Source organism: Anabrus simplex, chromosome 4 (genome assembly GCF_040414725.1).
Source record: "Anabrus simplex isolate iqAnaSimp1 chromosome 4, ASM4041472v1, whole genome shotgun sequence".
Lineage (NCBI taxonomy): Eukaryota > Metazoa > Arthropoda > Insecta > Orthoptera > Tettigoniidae > Anabrus > Anabrus simplex.
The window spans coordinates 118,323,913-118,347,261 of NC_090268.1; the positions used below are offsets into that span (position 1 = coordinate 118,323,913).

Sequence of the window (23,349 nt, forward strand, 5' to 3'; positions counted from 1 at the left end):
TCAGGAATTTCACTGAGTTTTATATTACTATAACTTGATTCACAACAATCATATTCCAGTGCAATTTCAGGTATAATGTCCTTTTTCATGGTGGAGTTTATACTCCCTGAACTTTGTATCTTACTATCTACAGAGTATACAGTACACAATTCCATGAAACTTATTATACCTAGGCCATGTAATTTTACATCACTAGTTGATTCCTTACAAATGCATGTCACTTGGGTTTCATTAGGGGATATGTAAATGTATTTATTATCATTCACAGGGATCCAAGTGAAAATTGGCAATACCCTCTTTTCACAATCTTCGGGGAAGTGATTCACACCTGTTAACAAACTGATTATACAAGGTCTCTTGGTAATTACATTTCTTAGAGGAAAATTATATTTACACAACCCTTGATTGTCTTCTATTAATTTGCACTCTTGCACTTGTTCCTTACTTAGTTGTGCGTATGTTTGCTTCTCTTTGTCTAAGATTACATACTCTTTTTCTTCCTGTAGGTAAAAAAAGTGGTTGGGGTTGTTCTTTATTTTTGTAGGGAAACGAATACATTTATACAGGGAATACTTAATTTCGTTTGTCAATGGAAGCTTTAAAATATATACCAAGGAGTCTTTTGTTAGGTACACGCTCACTGTTGAAATTTGATATGTGAGATACCAATAACTTTCTCTTATCTCTATTGGCAGGTCATAACCCTTGGAAAATTCCCCTTGTACCTTCTTGAGAGCCTTTAAGATATCATCAGGACTAAGAATTCGTACTTGTACTAGTCCTAACCGAGCATTTATAATACTATCTAAAATTATCTGATAGTGTTCATGCAGCTGAAGTAACACACCTTGCAATTCAATCAGGTGTTTATTTAACATTATCTGTAATTCTGAATGTCGGAAGGCCTCTGAACTTTGTAAAGTTTCATTCTGCACGTATGTCTTTTGCTGCTCAAAATTTTCGCTTAATTTCAATTCGTTAGCTGTGACATCATATAGCGTGCTGTTAACCGACTGAAGAGTAGATCTCACTACTACTAATTGTTCCTTGGTTGATTTTATAAGGGATAATTGTTCCTGTTCTAGCTCATTAATTTTTACCTTGGTAAAACCTGGCGTACTTGTCATCAAGGGTTCCAAATAATGTTTTAGCTATGGTTCCTACTACGTTAATTAATCCCCTTTTACTTCATTTACTGTCTAACGTCCTTCCCCTTGAAATTTTCTTTGTTATATCCTTTAATCCCTGTATGCGTGCTAACTGGAGTTCTACTAGCCTTGTGTCTTGCTGACATGATAAGTGCATTTCTCTTTCAATATCAATACAAAGAGTCTGGGTCCTTTGTAAATTCTTACGGGCTAAATTATACATCTCGGACAACTTATTTAACTGAACGTACGTAACTAGTGTCCATTCGGTGTTGTACAGTCTTACTTCACCCTTATCTTCAAAGTACACTCCGGGTGTGTCGTCGTAGGGAGTTATCTGTAGATCTAACGGCTCGCTGGCGGCTACCAGTGTTATCAGCACCAGCAAGGTCGCTGTCCTGGACATTGTGCCTGCAAATGAATACGGTCTCTCTTATCCTCTGACAAAGTAACTTCGCGTTGTCTTACGCCTAATCTCATCTTACATTTAAGTTAGATAATCACAACACTAAAGTGTTAACAGGCTATTAATATTCATTTGCGAATGATATTTGAGTAACTCTACGGGGATTATTGTTTATACTGACCACACGCTCGCTTGCGGAGCCGTGGGTCTTGGGTTCGATTCCATCCCACGAGTATGGCCTTCAACTCATTTTTCATCTCACTGTAATCTTCGGTATCAGGAGTCCTGAGTTCGTAAGAACCTTTTCCAATGTGCTATTGGATGCAGATTATGGTTCTCCTTACCTGGCTTATCCATAAGCACTCGGGTAACTACCCGCCTTACGGGGTCTTCTCAAGGGGTGACTCCCGGCCAAAGGGTGGCTCGCCTTCTGCCTTCAACATCCTCTGATAGGAGACATAGCGTTGCCGGCCCAAGGTAACGGCTATGTAATTTGAAGGTCAGAATTTTACCTTGAGGGTAACGTCTTATGGGACATACATTCCCCAGTTATTCGCTGTGCGCAGAGTGGCACAGAGTAACCGTGCATGGAGCTTAATCTAAGGGTGTAAGATTTCGTACCCAGGAATGATTGGATACTTCCAATGTTTTATGCTGAGTGGCGTATGATGCCTTAGTTGGGATCCACTATAATTCATGTCCCGAATATGACCTTCCTTCCTTTCAATTCATAACCACAATAAAACCCGGTTGTGGCTCACAATCTCTCCTTTTAGGTGGATTCTGTGTAGTGCAGAAATCACACCTCCTTAGGTAGTCACCGGCTCAATGGGGGCATACCCCAGGTGGAATCCGTCCTAAGGGATTCACACCTCCCATAGGGCGCCCGCACTTGTGCTAAAGACTGCATGCAAAGCAGCTCCCTATGAGGATCCATTTGTCGCCTCCTATGACAAGCTGGATCGGCTATGGTGCTATTCTGGTATACAGGACTACTTATGTTAATCCCCGGCACCACACAGGGTTTTTCCGTGTGTCTTACTACAGGACTCATTCTATTCTTTCCTTCATGAGAGAATCACTGTGTATGTGACCGTATTGTTTAATGTCTTAACACCGATTTGTGACTCTGTGACTGTACCTATTCACAATTTCCTACCTTTCATATTAGTGATTTTTATGCAGCTTTCTCTCTATCATGCCCGTTCAATAAGATACCATGTTGCGTATTAGCAATGTTTTTATTAACTTTGAACTAAATTTTAAGCTTTCTGCTTTCACTACATAAGTGAGCCTTGTGCTCAGCTCAAGACCTCGTGGGTCAAGTTTGGCGAGAGTTGACATCTAGACTCACAGCCTCGCCACTGTGGTCTTTCTGACGGGTACTGAGGATCGTGCACTGTTTGACGTCCCGTACCAATAATCCTTGGCTCTGAAAATTTCTAGGTTAAATTTCTAACATCGGTATCCCTAATTTGGCACGTGATTTGACAGGGTATTTCATACTAACCTTATCAGCAGTCATCGAAAGTTCACAATGCCGTTGAGGTAAAGGGAGTGTGTTTACCGCGGCTGAAATCAGAACCAAATACAACTATTTATGCCCGTTTCTAATCAATATACAGCTTCAATCTGTTTTTGTGGACAGTGGTCCGTTTTCCTCACTTATTCAGCTCAAGTGTGCAGTTCACACCATTTACCCTTATGACCTTATAGGGGCCTTTATATGGTGGCGATAATTTTGATTTGCTACGCCCTCATCTTAGAGCATCATTACGGAGCAATACTAGGTCTCCTTCCTTAAAGGAAACTTCGTTCTGTGATTCATCGTACCTACACTTTTCTTGCTCTTTACTCTTAATTAGAGTTTTCCTGGCTATTTCGTGACTCTCGTGACTCTCCTGGAGTCGTTGTGTTAATTCTTCTACCACATTCTGATATTCATTGTAAGTTGGCTCAGGTTTTCTCTGTAGTACGCCTGGAATATTGGCCTTTCTTCCGAATATCAATTCAAATGGTGTATATCCAGTGCTAGTATGCTTGGTGGTATTATACACAAACATAGCCATTGGGAGATACTTATCCCAGTCATTCTGAGAGCTACACACATAATGTCTCAGAAATTCACCTAGCACTCTATGTGACCTTTCTAGACTTCCGTTTGATTGTGGACGGAAGGCGGCTGTGTGTACTTTCTTGATTCGTAAGGTTCGACGCAGTTTCTTAAACATGTCCGCCATGAAATTCACACCTTGATCTGTTAAGATCGTTCCTGGTATTCCAAAGATACTGATTACACTATTTGTCAGTGTTCTGGCTACTGTTTCTGTGGTCTGATCTGGCATTGCACTCACGACCAGGTACTTCGATAACTGGTCCTGACAGGTGAGTATATATCGATTTCCGGCCTCTGTTAGGTCTAGAGGGCCTACGATATCTAATGAGACCTTATCAAACACTGTGGCTGGAGTGTCCGTTATTACCATTGGGGCTTTCACTTCTGGCCCGGTATTCTTATTCTTTTGGCAAGAAGGACATGAACGAATATAGTTTTCTATGTCCTTGTGCATCCCATCCCACTGGATGTGGTCTTTCACCCTAGCATACGTCGTGGTAATGCCTTGGTGACCTCCGACCAGCGAAGCATGCACTTCTTCAATTATGTTCCGTTTTTCCTGCTCTGTTAGCTCAGACTTCGAATTGCTTGTAGCAGGCGTTCCTACCTCATTCTCAGGCTCTGTCACCTCTACCGAAGCGTCCTCGGATTCAGAGCTGAGTCTGTCTGTCTGCTCACCTTCCCCGTTCGACCTAGTGTTAGGTATCGACGTCCTTTCCTTACTTTGTTCCCCATTGCCTGCCATATCTGGCTCGTGGCCTTCAGAGCTAACTACTCTCACTTCCTGTTCAGGGGGAGCAGGAATTCTACTCAGGGCATCCGCGTTGCAATTACGCTTGCCCTCTTTGTACACGATATCAAAATCGTATCGGCTAACTTACGCCTAAATTTCAGTAACCTAGAAGATGGATCTCGTACACTGAAAACCCACTTTAACGGTTTATGGTCGGTCACAACTGTGAAATGACGTCCAAACAAATAAGGACGAAAATATTTCACACCGAATACAATGGCCAATGCTTCCCTTTCTGTGGTGCTGTAGTTCCTTTCTGCCTTATTTAATGTCCTGCTGGCATAAGCCACCGGTAAACCCTTGCCTAGCGGACCCTGAGACAGTATAGCACCTAGCGCTTCCCCACTTGCGTCTGTGGTTAAAATGAATGGTTTCTCAAAGTCAGGGTACTGTAAGACTGGTTTTTCAATGAGTTTCTGCTTCAGTACCTGGAACATATGTTCCTGCTGTTCTGTCCAGATGTACGGTACATCCTTCTTTAGGAGTTCGTACAGTGGCTTCGCTATCTTACTATAATTAGGTATGAACCTACGGTAATAACCTGACAACCCTAAAAATCCCTTCAATTGTTTCGTGGTAGTGGGTTGTGGAAAATCCCTCACTGCTTGGGTTTTCCTCTCATCGGGTTGGACTCCGTCCTTCGTAATGATGTGACCTAAGAAGGTGACTTCGGTTCGTAAGAACTCGCACTTGTCCGGTCCTAATTTTAAGTTGGCTTCTCTTAGCCGTTGCAATACATCTCGTAGTTTCTGGTTATGGTCATCTATCGAGCTACCATAGACAATGACGTCATCTAAATAACACAGGCATTTTATGCCTTCTAGGCCTGTTAATACGGTTTTCATTAACCGTGTGAACGTCGCAGGACTGTCCTTGAGCCCCATGGGCATTCTTACGTACTCGTAATGTCTCCCTAGTGCAGAGAATGCGGTCTTTTCTCTGTCTTCTGGCTTCAACATGACCTGATGATAGCCATGCGCCAGATCCATGGTGGAAAAGTATCGGGCCTTTCCTAAAGCATCTAATATTTCCGTAATTAACGGAAGTGGGTACGCTGTACCGATAGTAATCCGGTTGAGCTCACGAAAATCAACTACGAATGGAAATTCTAAGTTCCCATGTAGGGAATTAGATATTTTTCCACCAATAGAGCATATCAAAAATCTGATCAAAAATTAGATGTTGGCTTTTCCGGCGTTTGCTCTGACGAGTCTAGTGTCAGACCTAAGACGAAACGCTGGTTAATAGAGCAAACGCCGGAAAAGCCAACATCTAATTTTTGATCAAGTCAACTACGAGGCGATACTTTTGCTTCCCAGAGGCGTCCATTTTCTTGGGGATCAAAAGAATGGGCGAGGACCATGGAGAAGTAGAAGGAGCTATAATTTGATCATTTAGCATCTTGTCGATTTGTCTACCTATCTCCTCTTTCTGGGCTTCAGGCAATCTATATTGCCGTAAATGTATGGGAGATTGATCCGCGGGTGTCGAAATGGCATGTTGCAGCACATCCGTGTGCGTCAACTTATCACCTTCCAAGTAAAATACATCTTGGTAGGCGGTACAGATCACACATATTTCTTCGCGATCTTTAGGCGCTGAGTGGTCTAAACGCAACTGCTCTCACAGTCTTTGAGCCCTGGACTTGGTGACGGGAGACCTGATCTCCACTTGTTCACCACTGACATTATTATTATTATTATTATTATTATTATTATTATTATTATTATTATTATTATTATTATTATTGCCATTCCTTGAGTGCTCTTGCGTTCTGCTGCTTGTTCTAGATAAGGCGGCTCGCTCGATCTTATTTACTACAGTGGGTGATTCAGCTGTCTCTTTCCCTACAGCATGAAGTTCTACCACTGGACTTAGTAATCTCCAAGTCTTATCAGTAGTGTTCAACATACTGACAATAGCCGTGTAATCTTCCGACTTGGTCAAGCACTCTGCTAAGTAAACGCCCGGTCTTACTTCTTGCTTTTCAACGAGGCCTTCGGCATTATTCTTATCTACTTCGATAGCCACTATCTTTTCGGTTCGGGGTTCCAAAGTGACCCATACGGCTTCCCGTGCACCAAAGGGATATTTCTTTCCTGCTATTAGCGCATACCCATCCTGGTAATTTAATATGCTATTATGCAGGATATCCTTTCCAATGATCCCATCTTGTTTCAGATTGAAATCATTGCCTACTAAGTGGAACTCTAGGACCTTTCCTCCTATCGGGATTCGAACTTCCCCCTTCGTGAATACTACGTCTCCACTGATGCCTTTCAGTTGGAGGATCTCCTTTCGATTCACGAAAACGTCCTTAGGTGCGCACTTTTCCTTGATGAGAGATACATCACTACCTGTATCTATTAAAAATCTAGTAGGGATTTTCTGACCGGCTAAATCTATTAAGATTGAGCCTTCTGTCTTAGATAATTCTGTTGCGGCAGGACTTGATACCTTCGGGGTTTTCACAGCAGTCCATTGCTCGTGACCCCTTGTTAGTTTAACGTGTCCCGGGTATTGAACCAACAGTCTTTGCTATCGTGAGACCATCGCTTACATATTTTACACCGTGTTTTATTAGGACTATTCGGCTTGTCTTGGCTGTTTTGTGTCACACCAGCCTGGACTACCCGCCGACCCTTTCCTTGAGGGCTAACTTGTGCCTCTTGGCTTTGCTTGCCCCTTCCTTGAGGGCTGACTTGAGCCTTTCGGCTTTGCTTGGCGGTACATTGCCACCGTAAATGGCCTTGCCTCCTACAGGCATAACACCGCTTACGTGTGCGTCCACGGTCCTTATTACGTTGTGGACACTTGGGCCTCTTATGACCCACTTCATTGCATTCGTAGCATCGTATGATGGGCTCAGATCGCCCCTTACGATTTCCTGCTCCCTGTGCATGCTGGGATTGTACCTTGATTGGTACTTTCATGGACCTGACTATCCTTACTTCCCCGGTAGTAGGTTTCTCTTGGTCTTTTAATTTCCTTCTACATTCTCGCTCCTTATGGCCTAACTTTTTGCAATATGTGCACTTAGGAGCCGGTGTGTCAGACTTGGTTCTTGGCCGTTCGCACTCTTTTGCGATATGGCCTTCTTGCTTACAGTTGAAGCAAGTCACTAGTACGTTCCGGGATTTGCCTTGCCTATTTCCCATTGCCTGACGTCGCCCTAAATTGCCCTTAGAGCTGCCCTTTGTAGGCACTACCTGCCAACTTTCCTTACGAGGGGTTCTAACCGGTTGTGGCTTGTATAGGGCTTCACGCTCTTCCTGAGAGAGCAGTAATGCCTCTTCCTGCCTGGTTGTACTTACAGCCTCTTCGAATGTTCTAGGATCTCGGTCCTGCACCTTGTGCTGAATCCTCCTATTTCGGAGCCCTTGAGTGAAACCGGCAATGGCTATTTTAACTATAATTCGGCGCTGATATTCACGGCCTTCTATCGGTTAACCTCTAAAATCATGTTCCTGAACATAACTACGATTTCTTCAACCTCGTGAGCCCATTCTGCCACGGAATCCTTAGTCCCCTGCTTGGACTGGAATAGCTTGCATAAATATAGTTCAAACGTACCTTGTTTGCCATAGTATTCCATTAACGCATTCTTTGCGTTTCTCCAATTTATGATATCCCCCTGTGATAGCAACTTCTCGCGAGCTGGACCTGTTATCTTTGTTAGGATGTACTTAGAGAACAATCCTTTCTCGTTAGGTCGTACCATACAGTGTGCGGCTTCTACATTCACAATGAATTCGCGGAGGTGTTCCGGCTTACTGCCGTCAAATTCATGACCTATTAATTTATGGCCTTCTGATGCCGATATAAACAATCGTTCTTCTGCATGCACGCTACCCGTATCCGATCCTACGTCACTGACATTATCTACCAGGTTACCCATTACATTTGACTCTGCCATTATAGAAGAGAAAATTACAAGCACTCACCCTTAAGGTTGATCAGTGCTGAAGATGGGCTGGATCCTCGGTCTCAGGTTGCTGTCTGCTACCGCGCGCTGGGCTGGCTCAGTAGGCTGCTGTCGTGCTGCTGGCACCTCTCACTGGAATGGGAACTCTGCTGGGCCGTTACTTCTTTCTTGAGCTAAGCCTCTTCTGCGGGGCTTTAAAATAAATCGTCTCCTTCTCTGCTGAGGTTGTCTGCTTCCCACACCACAGCTGCACACCAAAAATTTTTGTCTTCTGTCGTGACAGACAGGATTTGAGCTTATAGGTGAGCTCTTAGGAAAAGTCAGATTGGTTGGAAGGTTGTTTGGATCGTTCCCGAGCGGTTGGAACGTATAGGTTGGGAAGTTTCAACTAAGGTGCAGATCAGGAGGAAGTCGACGAAGTGGATTCCCACGAAGTTAATATATTCTGATACTGAGAGTTGACTACAATATGTACACTATGTACAATTAAAATAGAGACTTCATGTTGGCAAGTCTTGAGCGAGAAGTCTGTCTACTAGCCGTCCGTTGAAGTATATAATACTTATTATTATTATTATTATTATTATTATTATTATTATTATTATTATTATTATTATTATTATTATTACTGATTGCGTAATCGTCCTACCGACCGGCAGGGATTCTACTGGCAACTGGTCCGTGAAGTGAATGATAGAAGCCCTGAATAATGACTTCCTTGCCCTTATATAGCCTCAGGGGCCACACCCCATGTTCTGGAAGCTTGTGGTAACTGGCGTACGTGACCGCCGAACTTTCCGTGAAATCTGGCCAATCAGAGGCCTGTATCCAAGAGACGTTCTAGTACTTTCTTACTGCGTCTATAGAGTTGAACCATGCCCTGGTCAACATGACTCACGTCCTGTATGACAAACTTCTCTGTTACTCAAGATTTCCGAACATGCAAGAATTATGATTTCCACTCTTCTATTCAATTCCATGAATATAATTATTTTACCTCTTTTAATTATTATCAGGTACGCCTATTAGGTATGCCCATACCTGACTCCTAGCCTCTATTACAGGCTGATCCCAATACGTCAGGTACAGCTATTCCTTCTACGTTCCCTGGGTTCGATCCTCGGAGGGAATAGCAGTCCTGGGTTCAAGTCCCTGGGAGGACACGACAACACGTCACTCGTACAAGATTGGATACGAACTGATTGGGGAAATCTAACAGAGTCCCTTCTTCAATGCCTGGCCCTTCTCGTGTTCAACAGTTTTCTTTTTTGTCGGTATATCATTGTTATGACATTACATGAATTGTACTTTTTTTTAGTTCATGTTTATTTCACTTTAGGTCGTATTGTCGGCTAGTAACGGGAAGAGTATTTTCCAGTGTCGGTACTTCATCCCACATGTCTAACTTACCTGATGTAGGCCTACCCTATTTGACTCTTCAGGAAAAATCCCACGCTGAAATTTTTCGCCAAATGACTATAACCGCAAAGGAGTTGAACTAGTTGTGATTTTATTACATTTGATGTATCTTTTAAATGTAAATGAATTTTAAATAATTTTTAAATATCTGAATTCTTTGAATAATTTATGCATCGAAAGTTCGCTGTATTTTTCGTCAAAAGAAGTGTGTTATATGCGAGAAAATACATTATCTTGTGCCACACATTTCAGGATGCGCATTTTATGTAAAACCACCTAGACTCGCTCATTTTTTTTGTTTGTTGTGCACACACACCCTCTCCACTTTCTTGTGATTTCTTTTCACAAGGTGTTGATGGAAAACATTGCAACAGATGTTCCTTCCTCTTTCCATTTAATCTGCAGGGAGAGGATCTTGTCTTGTGGCCTGACCGGGAGGTGGGGTTGTACTGCTGAAGTAATGGAAGGTGAAGTTGTTTTCAACAATGCTCTATATCATATGCTCAGAATGAATGGTTGTGAGCATGTTGATTGTTCTTTGTCTGTCCATGATAACATGGGTACATCTTCTTCCCTAACAAAAGTTATTCAACCCTTCTTCACTTTTTTCTGTTGTGCTTCATGTCAAGCTGGGATACTCGTAATTCAGAAATGCCAACCCTCGCTGCACCATGAAACATTCTGAGACTCCTGAATCCATGCAGTCACTTTGATTCACAGCTTTTACCTTTTAAATGCCATGGGAAAATATATATTTCTGAAATATATCCAACAAGGTGCATTTGTCCAAATACTGTACATGGATAACTCAGAAGACAGCACCATACAGTAGCAAACATAACATTGCACCAGGAAAAGGGGAAAAAACCCACATGATTCAAAGGCGAGGAAAAATTTAATCTATGCACGATGCAGTATTAGTACAGTAATCCAGTGAATAAAACACTTGCATAGGGAAGCCAACAGTACTGTCCAGTTGGAAATGTGTGTGGTTCAACAAAATAAGCTAAAAAATATTCCCGATATATATTTAACATCACATCCAGTGTCTTCCCATGACTTTTGGGCACTCAGTGTATATTATGTGCCTGTACAGTATTTTATAATTATTGCTTTGAAAACCTGAATATCAAAGGGTTAAGACTCTTAAGCCACCTTTTTGAACACTGAAACTCCAGTCCCTCATTTGCTTTTCCCTTAACCCTTTGCCCTTGAATATTTTCCTAGTCATAATGTCTCTCAACTTGTAATTATTTCAGTCAGTTTTTGCCATACAGAGAGATGTATTATGAAACATTTATATTATATTTGCAACAACTTTGTACAGGTTCAAAATGCAAAAATATTGTACACAAAGACATTAAGAAAGACACAGATAGGTTTTTTTTTTTTTTTTAAATCGGAATTTCTGAAGGGTGTGATACTTTTCGAAGCACAGTTCTGGGTGAAGTCCTGGTTGCTTTTCACAGGTTTTTCAGAAGTGAACTATTTCTCCCTCGACTCCCCCTCGCAACTTTCTTATTGCTACAAATGTTGCAGTCGTTCGTTTTTCCTTGGGGATGGGGATAAAGCAGTCGCACTTCATCATCTGTAGTGGATGGCCTGCCCTTTTTCCGGTTCTGAGTGTTCCGGATGTTCCCAAAAAGTTGGATTACTAGGTTCTTCTTGAACTTCAGATGCAACATTTTAGGGTTGGATTCCTTAAAGAGAAGGTAGGCATTCACAGTGGATACCTCCAGAAGCCAGAAAAACATTTTCCGCCACCACTTAACTGATTTACGTGTAAAGGGGCACGAGCTCATGTAGTGGTCAGAAACATCAACTCCCTCCATGTACTTATTTTATAACCACATACAGCTGGTTTATGAACAACTTCCTCAACTCCTCTCCTTATTTTCCTTTCCACCACGTGAGTGGAATTTTCGTAGAATGTCGTGCTGCTTCTTTTTTCACCTGGGGAGGTAGCCTTTCCTACTGACCACTAGAGTGCCTGTAATGTGGACGTTCAGTTTCAGGAGTTTAGCTGCTAACTCGTAACTAGTATAAAACCAGTTCGTGAAGATGTGAAAACCTATTTCATTAGCAGCCTGCAAAATTTGTGTCGCCAAATGGATGACAACCCTAGCGGTAAAAGGTAAATCAGGCCTAATAAGTGCTTTTCATGTACCCTACTAAACAGAGACTTCAGTAGAATCCAAGGAACTGAAATGAGATTCATTAGAATGATGAACCAAACTACCAGAATGGACAAGATGAGAAATGAAGTGAATAGGAAAGTAGCTGGTATTGAGTTTCCTATTACCAGTGTCATAAAGAAACACAGACTTCAGTGGTATGGGCACATAATGAGAATGAACAGGGAAAGACCTGCCAGAAAATATATTGACCTTAATCTCATAGGAAGAAGACCTCAGGGAAGACCAACAAAATGCTGGATAGAGACTGTTTAAGATCAGATGTAGAGGATACAAATGGGAGGATGTTCTGGAACAGAAGTTGTATGAAGACAGAAGGAGATGGCGAGCGCTTAACTTCTTCCTTCTTAATGTACCATCTTTTAGCGAAGGTTGGCGGTCAACATGGCGATCTTGAATTTGGATGCAGCAACATGGAACAGAGCCATCGTGTCCAACCCATATCAGTCTAAGAGGTTCTTCATTCATAGAGTTCGTCGTCTACCGGTCCGTAAAAAATAATTACCAGTACTTTCTGTCACAGGTCTATTACCAAGGCTTGCAAAGTCACTTGCTGACCTGAAAGGGAATTTAGGCAGACCTACATCACCTATAGTCCACGATCTCCAAGCAGTGTTGGAATTTTGTATTATCACTCAGATCACTTTCTGAAACATTATTTTCATCACTTACCTCGAAAAGTTCATCACTTTCATGGTCACTGTCTGTAAATTCAGTCGAAATTGTCGCCAGTGTTTCATCCTCCATCAAGCCGAGTGCCATCATTTTCCCGCGATCACTTTCCGTTGAGCATATACATCACCAAGGAAACAGAATAATATTGTCATTGCATTCTAAGTGAAGTTGTCTGAACTTCGTTAGCACAGTGCCCAGCAGATAGCAGCACTTATTGAATGATAAATAGAAGTCATAATATACTCCACAGAGTAGTTATGCGGGGCAAAACCATGTGTCGATCTCTGGATGGCATACGAATGTTAACGTTGAACGGTGGCTGTCGACATGCGAGCGGAAAGAGTTAATAACCTTGCCTTCAATGAGGATATTATTCACTGATAAATTTCACTTTCAAATCAGTGTTTTTGAGTCCTCAAATGCACATTCGTTTCGTGGTATTTGCACCCTGCGTTTCTTGAGCTTTTATGCTCATGCAGTTTTTGACAAATGTTGAAAGCATGGACACAGGAACTTAAATTCTTTAGCTCTTTCAGTTTTTTTTTTTTTTTTTTTTTTTTTTTTTTTTTTTTTTTTTTTTTTTTTTTTGCGATCTCCCTTTATCGAAACTCGCCATCTCCCAACTCAAAACTGAGCGCATGTACCCTAAACTCAAATACCAAAATACAATATTTGTGTTAATAAAATTTAATAACTATGAAGTACATACCTGTACACTAAAATTGAGTAAAATGACTGTCTGTCTGTGTCGACAGTGATAAAAACTAAATAGATAAAGAATCCGGAATTCCTGTGTCCATACTTTCAACATCTGTAAAAGATCACTGTAGCATAGAAGCTAAAAAAAAAAAATGCAGGGTGGAAAATTCTGCAAAGTAAATGCCCAGTGGAGGAGTTAAACACTCCAATTTGGAAGTGGAACTGATCGGTGAACAATATCCTCATTGGTGGCGTGTTTATTGAGGTGAAAGTGAACGAGCTGGAATTAATGGGACTGGAGTTTCAGTGTTCTAAGAGATCGCTTCAGCGTTCTTAATCCTTTGACAGTCAGGTTTTCAAAGCACTGAACAGTGAAGACAAGCTGTACAAAATTAGGCCTATTCTGGAGGACATATCGAGCAATTTTGCCGTAACGATGTTGAAAAAAATAAAATAAAGAATAATAGGAAACATAATTTGTTCAGCATTCTGCAATGCATCTGTTGGCTTCAGATTCAGTAACACTTTACTAGCGGGAGTGCATGTTGAGGAAGGAGAAAATCATGTAAAAATTATTTGAAATGATATCTTAGTAGAGAGGAGAGATTCTTCCTTTATGCTTGCCAGGAACGTACCAACCTGCCCCTTGAAGTATTCTTACTTATATAGAAAAATTATAATGGAGTTTGTCAGTTTGTGAAATGTGACATTTTTCTGTGTTCCTATTGGCTGGAAAGAAGTTTGCTATTGTATCCAATAGGTCTTGCATGATGTGTGGCCCATGGCTGCCACATCCCGTGAAAAATAATGAAATCATGAAGTTTGAAAGTGATGTGTCATGCGTGTGCTGGATGCAACTGCAGCTCCTCAATACTAATCACCGAGCTCGATAGCTGGAGTCACTTAAGTGCGGCCAGTATCCAGTAATCGGGAGATAGTGGGTTCGAGCCCCACTGTCGGCAGCCCTGAAGATGGTTTTCCGTGGTTTCCCATTTTCACACCAGGCAAATGCCGGGGTTGTACCTTAATTAAGGCCACGGCCGCTTCCTTCCAACTCCTAGGCCTTCCCTACCCCATCGTCGCCATAAGACATATCTGTGTCGGTGCGACTTAAAGCAAATAGCAATTCTAATCACATAGCCTGCGTGGACCTCGAACCAGCCCTCAGGTCCAGGTAAAAATCCCTGACCTGGCCGGGAATCGAACCCGGGGCCTCCGGGTGAGAGGCAGGCACGCAGCCCCTACACCATGGGGCCGGCAATGTTTTATCTACTGTCTAATATAAAATGCGCTGATATCATGTTCTTTTCTCTAACCAATACTGTTTTAGGGGATACTAAATGCCTGTGGGCCATTTTGCAGCTCTAACCAGGCCTCCTTTGCATATCCCCCAGACCAGTGATCTTGTCACTAGCCAATGGGCTAACCAATCCAGACCAGTGCTCTTGTCACTAGCTGCACGTAATTTGTTAGTCTTTCGTAGTGTGTTTTGACTATGTACGAGCTCCACCATGTTAGATTCCTAACCTTTCTTTTGCACCCCTGCTAATAAATTTTTACCTCAGATTCAAATACCCAGCAAGGCTGGCTGGCTAGCAAGCATTATCATTTCATTGAATTTGTAAAATCTATAGGTAATTAGTTAAATTCTTATTTATTTTCTTTCAGGTTCAAGAATCTCACAGAGTGTGTTATATTCCATATGGAGGTCAAGAGATTGCTTATTCCCAGTATGAAGTCCTTGTTGCTAAGTAGAGCTACTCAGGGATGGTATTCTATTTGAATCTACTTCTGATCTGTAGTTGCTGGTGATTCTCACGGTTATTGGAAGTATTGGCAAAGACTCATTTGATGCATCAGCATGAAAAGTAAGGCACATTATGAAGTATGAAATATGCAACAGTTCCTAGAATATATTGTGACAGTATACATCGTTTACAGTATGTCATTTAGTTTAAGAGTTTTTACTACATGGATTCATTTGATCACACAAAAGGGATGTATGAAAATTTTTAAAAATATGGCTGTGTTTAACTGCATTTTGTAATGGGTTATAATTTCTGTGTCATTGTTTAATAGTTCGCCCATTTATGTTATCATACCTTCTAGGCGATTCCACTTTTTTCAGAGATATGACGAGCCATTGTTGTGAGATTTGAATATTGAGTATATGTTTCTTGGCTTTTCTAGAGCTCTTTACAATTTAACAGATAATTGAGACTGGTGTATATAAGGATAGGTTCTAATGACTAATGAATTAACGATCTATTTTAATAATTTTTATCAACCAAAGGCATTAGAATTTTAAAATATATGTTTTATAGGTAAAGAAATAACTTAATGCATAACATGTATAAAATGTGAAAGAAAAATAATTCCTTATAGCACTACAAGAAATTGTTTTGTTGTTATTCAGAAAATGACTATAATTTAGATCGTCCGAGATTTCTTGAACATAATTTATGTTAATATAATTTTAAACAAATGTTTAATATAATACAAGTCATTATTAATAGGGAAATTGAGTTTCATCATGAAGCAATATTGATTCCCATTAGGTATTTTTTTCATATGAGTCATATTTTATAATGCAGTGTGGAATACCAATAGGATTACCAGATGATATTGCTGAAATAGAGTGCACAGAGGCCTAAAATGTAGGACATTTGACCAGAAATGTAGGGCACTTTGCCACTCAACTAATTTTGTCTCATGAGCAAAGTTTTGTCATTCCTTAGATTCAAAGGCAATCCAAGCAAAAATGAGATTGAGTGAAAACTGCACAATATTCAAAATTGAGGACATTTCTTACTTTTCCCAGACTCCCAGACATAGGCCCAAAATGTAGGAAGTCTGGTCGCCCTAAATACCACACACCAAAATGAAGGCGGAGTGAATTTAGCTTCTTTTAGCAGAGATATGGTCACAGTATTATTAGTTTCCAGTGCTATTTTATATGACTTACTGTGTTACTTAACAGCATTTCTTTGAAGCAGGGATCTGCAACATAAAGTTATGTTTGACCGAAACAAAGATTCTTTTGTCAGATTGATTATTAGAATATTTTGGCAATTTATCGTATATACAATTTAACTGGAATTTTCCTAGTTTTTACCACATTCTGGTATTGCAAATGGCAATGCTAATTTTTGTCAAACTGTAATCACCAAGTGGAAAATAATTCTGGGTTAATACATCAAGGTAAGGATGAAAGGAGCATTCAGATGATCATATTGCAACCTGATATATTTCTGACAGCTTCCTTCTGACCATTAGTTTCCTACCTTATATTGATTAGTGAAAAGTAATCCACTCTCTGTAGAAGTTAATGAGTAATCTTAGTGCTCTCCCAGTACTTTTTACATTTTTTCTTAAGATATGTTCAATTATTATTATTGGCCACATTGGACCACTGGAGTTGTTCCATGTTCACTTTCTCTTTGAAGATTGCACTGTTTGGTTCTTGTGATCTGCCCAGTACATTTTTTATTCGTTTTTACTGCAATTTCCTCAGTTCGTCTGAAATCACTATAGCCATTCTATGTGTTCAGTTATTGATAAAAACAACTGAATTTTTAATTTATATTTTGAAAACTTGAAAATAGCTCTTGATCTGTGTAATCACCTTTTTACATTCATAAATATCATCCTTTTGTAAGCGATCTGCTTCTATCATTCTTGACTGGAAATATATAGGTGGTGGAACAGCCCATAAGGGCCTTGGCCTGCTTAGACGACTGTTGGCCCGCTATATGGCCTACAGATACTGTAGTGCTACGCGGTTAACGTGTTGACGTCCTCAGCCATATTGCTTGGTTTTCTTGATCAGGTCTCCTGCTGTTCTATCAGACAGATCCTCAGATGGTCTCATGAGGCTGAGTGAATCCCGCTCCAGCCCTCAGATCAGAATTAAAATCCTTGGACTGGCTGGGAATCAAACCTGAGGGCTCTTGAGGTATCTAAATAAGAGGTAGGAACTTCACTTCCACACCTTGGTGCTGGCATGTGGCATATATTTTCATGGCGATTTTATTATTATTATTATTATTATTATTATTATTATTATTATTATTATTATTATTATTATTATTATTCAGTACAAAGGATCCCTATTTTACAAAGTATTTTAGGGTTATAGTTGAAACATACAGTTGCAAATTAAACATGATGATGGTAATTTACAGAACCAGTTTACAAAAGATGCGATGAATGAAAATTAGGAAATATTTGTAATGGCATTTCTGTATGAAAATATGGTATAGTGGTTGCGAAAGCTGAATATTACGGCAGTTCAAATGAGAATCCAAATCAAATCTTGTTCTTGTAAACACAGGACAATCAAATATTAAATGACCAACTGTTTGAGTAGACCCACAAAAGCAAGAATAGTCACCTGTCAAAATAATTTTAAAATGTTCGAACTATGATGTGAAATTTCCATGGCCTGACATAAATTGTGTTAACTCAAAATTTGGTACCAAAAGTTTGCACTGAAGTCGGTTGTAAACTGTGGGAAAATATATTCTTCTAGTAACGGATCCATTTGAAGCAAAGGTCCAAAGGAGGTTCCATTGATTCAAAATATGTTCTTTGATTTGTCTTCTTGCATAGCATAAGGGAGAACTGTCATACATGACTTCTTGATTTGCTTGAGCAGCAGCTTTTGTTAGTTGATCAGCTCTCTCATTTCCGATGAATCCAGTATGTCCGCGAATCCAGGAAATGCAGATATGACTGTTTCGGCGAGCTATAGTTCTTATAGCAACTGCTAACAGGTTCATATTATATTTATCTATAGACTTGCGCAGCTTGCGAGTCACTGAGTATTTGGACCCTTTTGTTGTTTTCATGACACCACTGTATTGCACATATAATGACTAGTAGTTCTTCCTGAAAGACCGACCAGCAGGAGGATAGTTTATACTGCACTGTAAAAACTTCACTTTTGTTTTCATATACCACAAAAGCGCGCTCTACAAGGTCCTTACCGTCGTTGCTTGATGTACGACAGCCATCAGTATAAATGATGCAGTCATGAGTATCTATGCATTTGTTACAGAGAATCTTCTTGAACAGTCTTGGATGACCAGACTGTAAAAAGTGGCATTGTTGTTCTATAACAGTATTGATGATCGGCCTATTTTTCTTAAGTAATGTCAGTTCCGCTAGTCCATTTGCAGTCAAAAACAACTGCATGCTGCCATCTTGTTAACTCATCTCCAAAGAGGTTATCTGGTAGAAACTCGATTCACTAAGATGAACTTTTACATAAAAGTGTGTTTCATTTATTCTTTTGAGCTCTTCTTTTAGATTCAGCATTCTTCTGTGGAACATATGGACTTTGTATGAGCATCCTTTGAAAAAGCAAAACCATCTCTCGTAGTATGTTAATGGTTTACTGAAAAGTAAGTTTCTTGAAACATGCCTCCAACTTAATATTGTGCAGTGAAAAATTTAATCTTTTCATTATTACATCTTAGGGCTGTGGAAATAAATATTTTGATCTGCAAGATGGAAAATATTGTCCAATTGGGGTATATTCAGTTTCATACCTACATTTAGAAGATCCCTGCTTCAGAGATTTATTTCTGAGGGACCACTATACTGTTTCAGATTTTTGTGCCTTACGGAGAACAACATGCCCAAATCTTTGGTTCGTCAGAAATTGCCGGGGTGCTGTATATGTTTATCTTTATTGTCTTGATAATTCCTCTTGCAGGGGACTTGGAGAAAATGTGTTATATCTGTTATAAATGTATTTCCAATATGAAAATGGAGGAGTAAAACCTAAAATAATATGTATTGAAAGGTTCAGTAGCATTAGAAGCATTGTAATTAGGAGTTGACTCCAGAATACCATAATATAATCCCGAATATCACCCGCACTTTTTTTTTTTTTTTTTTTTTTTTGCAAAAATATTGCTTCTGAAAATCGGGTTCAGGTCATATTCAATCCTTACGTATCGTGGTCTCATAATACGTTGTTCATTATGAGCATCAGTGTGGCAACAACAGTTTTATTCCGGATGTGACTTGTAAGCGGCTGATACTGCTCACTTCTGTGTTACCAGAGCCGCGCAGTGTACCAGCTGATGTTTTGTTAAAGTAGGAAAAGATACGAGAAGAAAGAGATTAAAATCAATATGAAACGGCATCAGTTTGTTCAAAACTTGAGTTTTTGCATATGATTACCCTACTGCAGCTTTCTCGTTATTTTCTAATTAATATACTATGTGAATGCGCATGTTCAATTTCATTCTTAAAAATTTAAACCCAGTAGTAGGTTTCTGTGGCAAACATTTGTTTTTGTACTCGACAGTGTCATGTAGCCTAATTTACCCATGCATGTATCATGAAAACATATTTCAAGCCCCAGTTGAGTAATAACATTTTTGCTATAAATTTATGTGGGAACGGCTTTTCTGAAATTCAACCAGACATGAGAATATAAATGCCTACCTTCTGAAATGAAGGTTACACACCGTTATATCCTGAGAACTATCACATTTTTATTTAATTTCATTACCTAGTATCAAAATTAAGGGATCATTTACTTCAGCCTGTATTTCTAGAGTGTTAACAGCTGCTCTCAGCCGAGTTATTTACATACTTACTGTGAAAACATGTTGCCCTCTCTTGTTTCGAACTTGAATGTTCCAAAGAGAGTATATGTTCCTTTTTAAACAGCTTGAGTTTTGAGTCAAGGGGTATTACTAATCTACTATGACAAGTGTCTGCAAGAGCACTCGGTACTGCACTTAGCCGGAAAATAGAGATGCAAGATGATCAATCCCATTCACTTTTAAATGCTGGAGTGTATAAATATTGATGAAAAAAATAACGCAGTTTCTCGTTCAAATGATAGGATATTACAGAGGTTAATATAAGAATTTTTGAGAGGCTTTAAAAAACTTTTTACAACAGGGTTCTTGCTATATGCTGTACTTGCTGTATGTGGTGTTATTATTGCTTATAAAAAGTTTGAAATGAGCAGTTTTGTGACATATTTACTGAAATTTAATAAAATTGGTCCATAAACATGTGATTTTTTCTTCTCTTTTCTGAATTTCATTTTCATAAATTCTGGGTGTGTGTCTTATTTGGTGGCGAGTGGTATTCGGGGTTGTACTGTAGTTATTGCATGCTTTGTTACATCAAACAGAACATCTGTGGTTAGTTTAGAAGCGTGGTTGTCTGCAGCTGAATAGTAAAGCAAATGACGACTGTCAGTTATGTATGTTTCAGCTTTGAGAACCATGCACAGAATTAAATTGGTGTAAGAAACTACTGGAACCGTCCTTGAATTGTTGAAAACAATTTGCATTTTATTATGTGCTGAAGCTTTTGGATATTACTCTCTCTTTGTGATGATGAATTTATGCTCTTTCATCTAGTCTTCCATTCTTTAATAGAAAATGGTTGATTATTACAGATTACTAATTGACAATGATGCATCATATGAAAATCCTTGCTACAAATGTTTTAATTATTAATCATTTGTTCTGAGCTGGCTTAATTAGAAGCAACAGTGGTCTTAAAATAATTGTGATATTGTTATCAATTATCAATTATATTGCCTATTCTTATATTTCAGGAACACATTTATGTATTTTTAATGTATATATGTATTTTTTGGGTTTTACCATTTTTTTAATTAGTTAGCTGCAGTGAGGTTGAATCTTATGGAACAAAATATATTTTAGTACATTGGAGACTGTTAGGATGCTTTTACAATTGTTAGGATCATAATTTTTATTGAGGCAAGGGAGTAATACATATACAGAGGAAAAAAATTCTTCATTACCACATGATTTACCAAAGTAATATCATGAATAGCATTTCACTAGGGAGTGAGATGATGATGATGATGATGATGATGATAATAATAATAATAAAATTAATAAGCATCTCTCCTCCCTTTCCAAAGGCACACAGTTGGAAAACATCTCAGTGGCTGAGATCTTGCTCCATCTAATTTCCACCGGTGTGCTAGAGATTATATTACAGGTATTTGAAAAGCATTCTTTATGTAAAGTCATAAGCTGATTAGCTTTCCTTTTTTATCAGACTCCTTTTTTAATCTTTCCTGCCCAGTTGCTCAAATTTTTGGTCTTCTACAGCTTTTATGCTATCAGTTTTCTGCAGTGTAAATAAACTTTTCATTTTTCTCCTTTCATAGTTATACTTCATTCCTTCACTAATACATCAAGGTGTACAACATCTTAAAATACTAAATGTGTAGTAAATCTGTATCTTTCAATAATGGGGAGTATAGAAACTAGGAGATTTATAATAGAATCAGGAAAATATTACTGAACTTAATTGAAAGGAACTTCAAAAGAAGTATCCAGCAGTGTAGGCTACCTTACCATGCTAGATAGAATAGTTCTTACTTCATCAAAATATTTTCTTAAACTCTCAGGAAAATAAACATTATTTTTGCTGGGGAAGGGTCTCTTAATCTTTCGTGTTATGCAGAATTTTTTAGTCTAAATTTGGGCATACTGCTTATCACTACATTATTAAAGGTAATTTTCTTTCACTTTTCTTTATGTATATTAATTCCCGTTAATATTTTTCCACAAGTCCTGCTGTATTTATTTTTCTCCTGTGTATATGTCATTTCTCCCCCTCAAGTTGTTTTTCCTTGTTTCAGGATATATAGTTGTTGGTAAATAGCTAATAAAATGAATCTGAAATGCTACAGAAATGCACATTATTTGATATGTTATTGTACTCTCTGATGTTGCTGTTATGAAAAGACTATGTATTGTGTTAATAAAATGTTACTCTTATTTTCTGAAACCTTGATCTGTTAAGCCTATTCATTTATATGTTGGGAAATTCCTTTCTCACATCTCATTACATATTTTTAATGGTTCTTGTGCAAAAAATAGATTCATATCTCAGTATTTTACTCAATTTTAAGCACAAAATCATCCTCAGACAAACATCTAAGAGATGGATTCAAAAATTTAAACTAACCTTGAAAACACTTTACTTCAAATTTGCCGTGGTCATGGAAGAGCAACATTTTTTATCTTATCGTCGTGCTCCATCTAATTTCCACCGCTGTGCTAGAGATTATATTACAGATGTTTGAAAAGCATTCTGTACAAGATTAAAATGAACACTGAAGCAAGAAATGTTGCTCTCCCAAGATAAAGGCAAATTTTTAGTAGTAAGTGCTTCCCAGTTAACTTCACTATGCATTATCGTTTTTCTCTGATGTCTGTGATGTTTTTTTTTTCTTACCAGTGCTTGGGTGCTCCTGAAAGATGTCCACTGAGACAGTAGTAGTATTATTAAAAGAAGCTGTATTAATTCACTATATAGCATAACATAGCATAACAAGTAGAAGTATGACCATGTAAGCCAAGCAATATAAGCGCCAGTTCCGTCCGCTGGTGTGACGAGAGAGTAGACAGTGAATGCACAGTTACAATCTCTCCCCCTTCACTGTGAACAACTTTGTTTTTAGCTCTTGCCATTACTTAACACACGGAGGTAAAATACTTTTCATAGGATAAAATATTATATTCCAACAAAGACATCAGCAAAAATCTTGTACTCATTACAGTGCAGCACACACTTCAGTGTTACAAAGCACGTAGCTAGATACTTCATTGCTGGCTTAACGGAAACGCCTGCTGTGAGAGCTAGGCGAGTACTGACCTGCATTCACTATTTGGCAACATTGGGCATTCTTCACTTCCGTTGGTTCATGATGGAACAGTCCCCTCTACAGATTAGAAAGCTATTGGTCTTGCATGACTAGGGACAGAAGGGCAGGAAAGAGTTGTTCGAAGTTGGCATTTCTTGTAGGGTTTCACTTGGAGGGGCTGAGCTTGTAACATCACCTGATAGTTGTACATGGATGTATGACATTCATTCTCATGTCCAAACCTGGGCTTTGGCAACCCAGTCAGTGTCCTGACCTAAGTCAGGGACCATTGTTCAGGCACCTTGACCC

At 39.2% G+C, this 23,349-nt stretch overlaps 1 protein-coding gene across 3 annotated transcripts in view; it reads left to right on the forward strand.

Annotated features, from left to right (window-relative positions):
- The window catches only part of LOC136871677 (natterin-4), an 87,278-nt gene extending 65,091 nt beyond the window's left edge, over nt 1-22,187 (forward strand). For all 3 annotated transcript variants that reach the window (XM_068227186.1, XM_067145174.2, XM_068227187.1), the window contains exon 5: nt 15,045-22,187. In XM_068227186.1, coding sequence (XP_068083287.1) covers nt 15,045-15,131 — 87 coding nt within the window. In that variant the 3' untranslated portion in view covers nt 15,132-22,187. The remainder of the gene's footprint in view (nt 1-15,044) is intronic.
- Nucleotides 22,188-23,349: the final 1,162 nt, after the last annotated feature.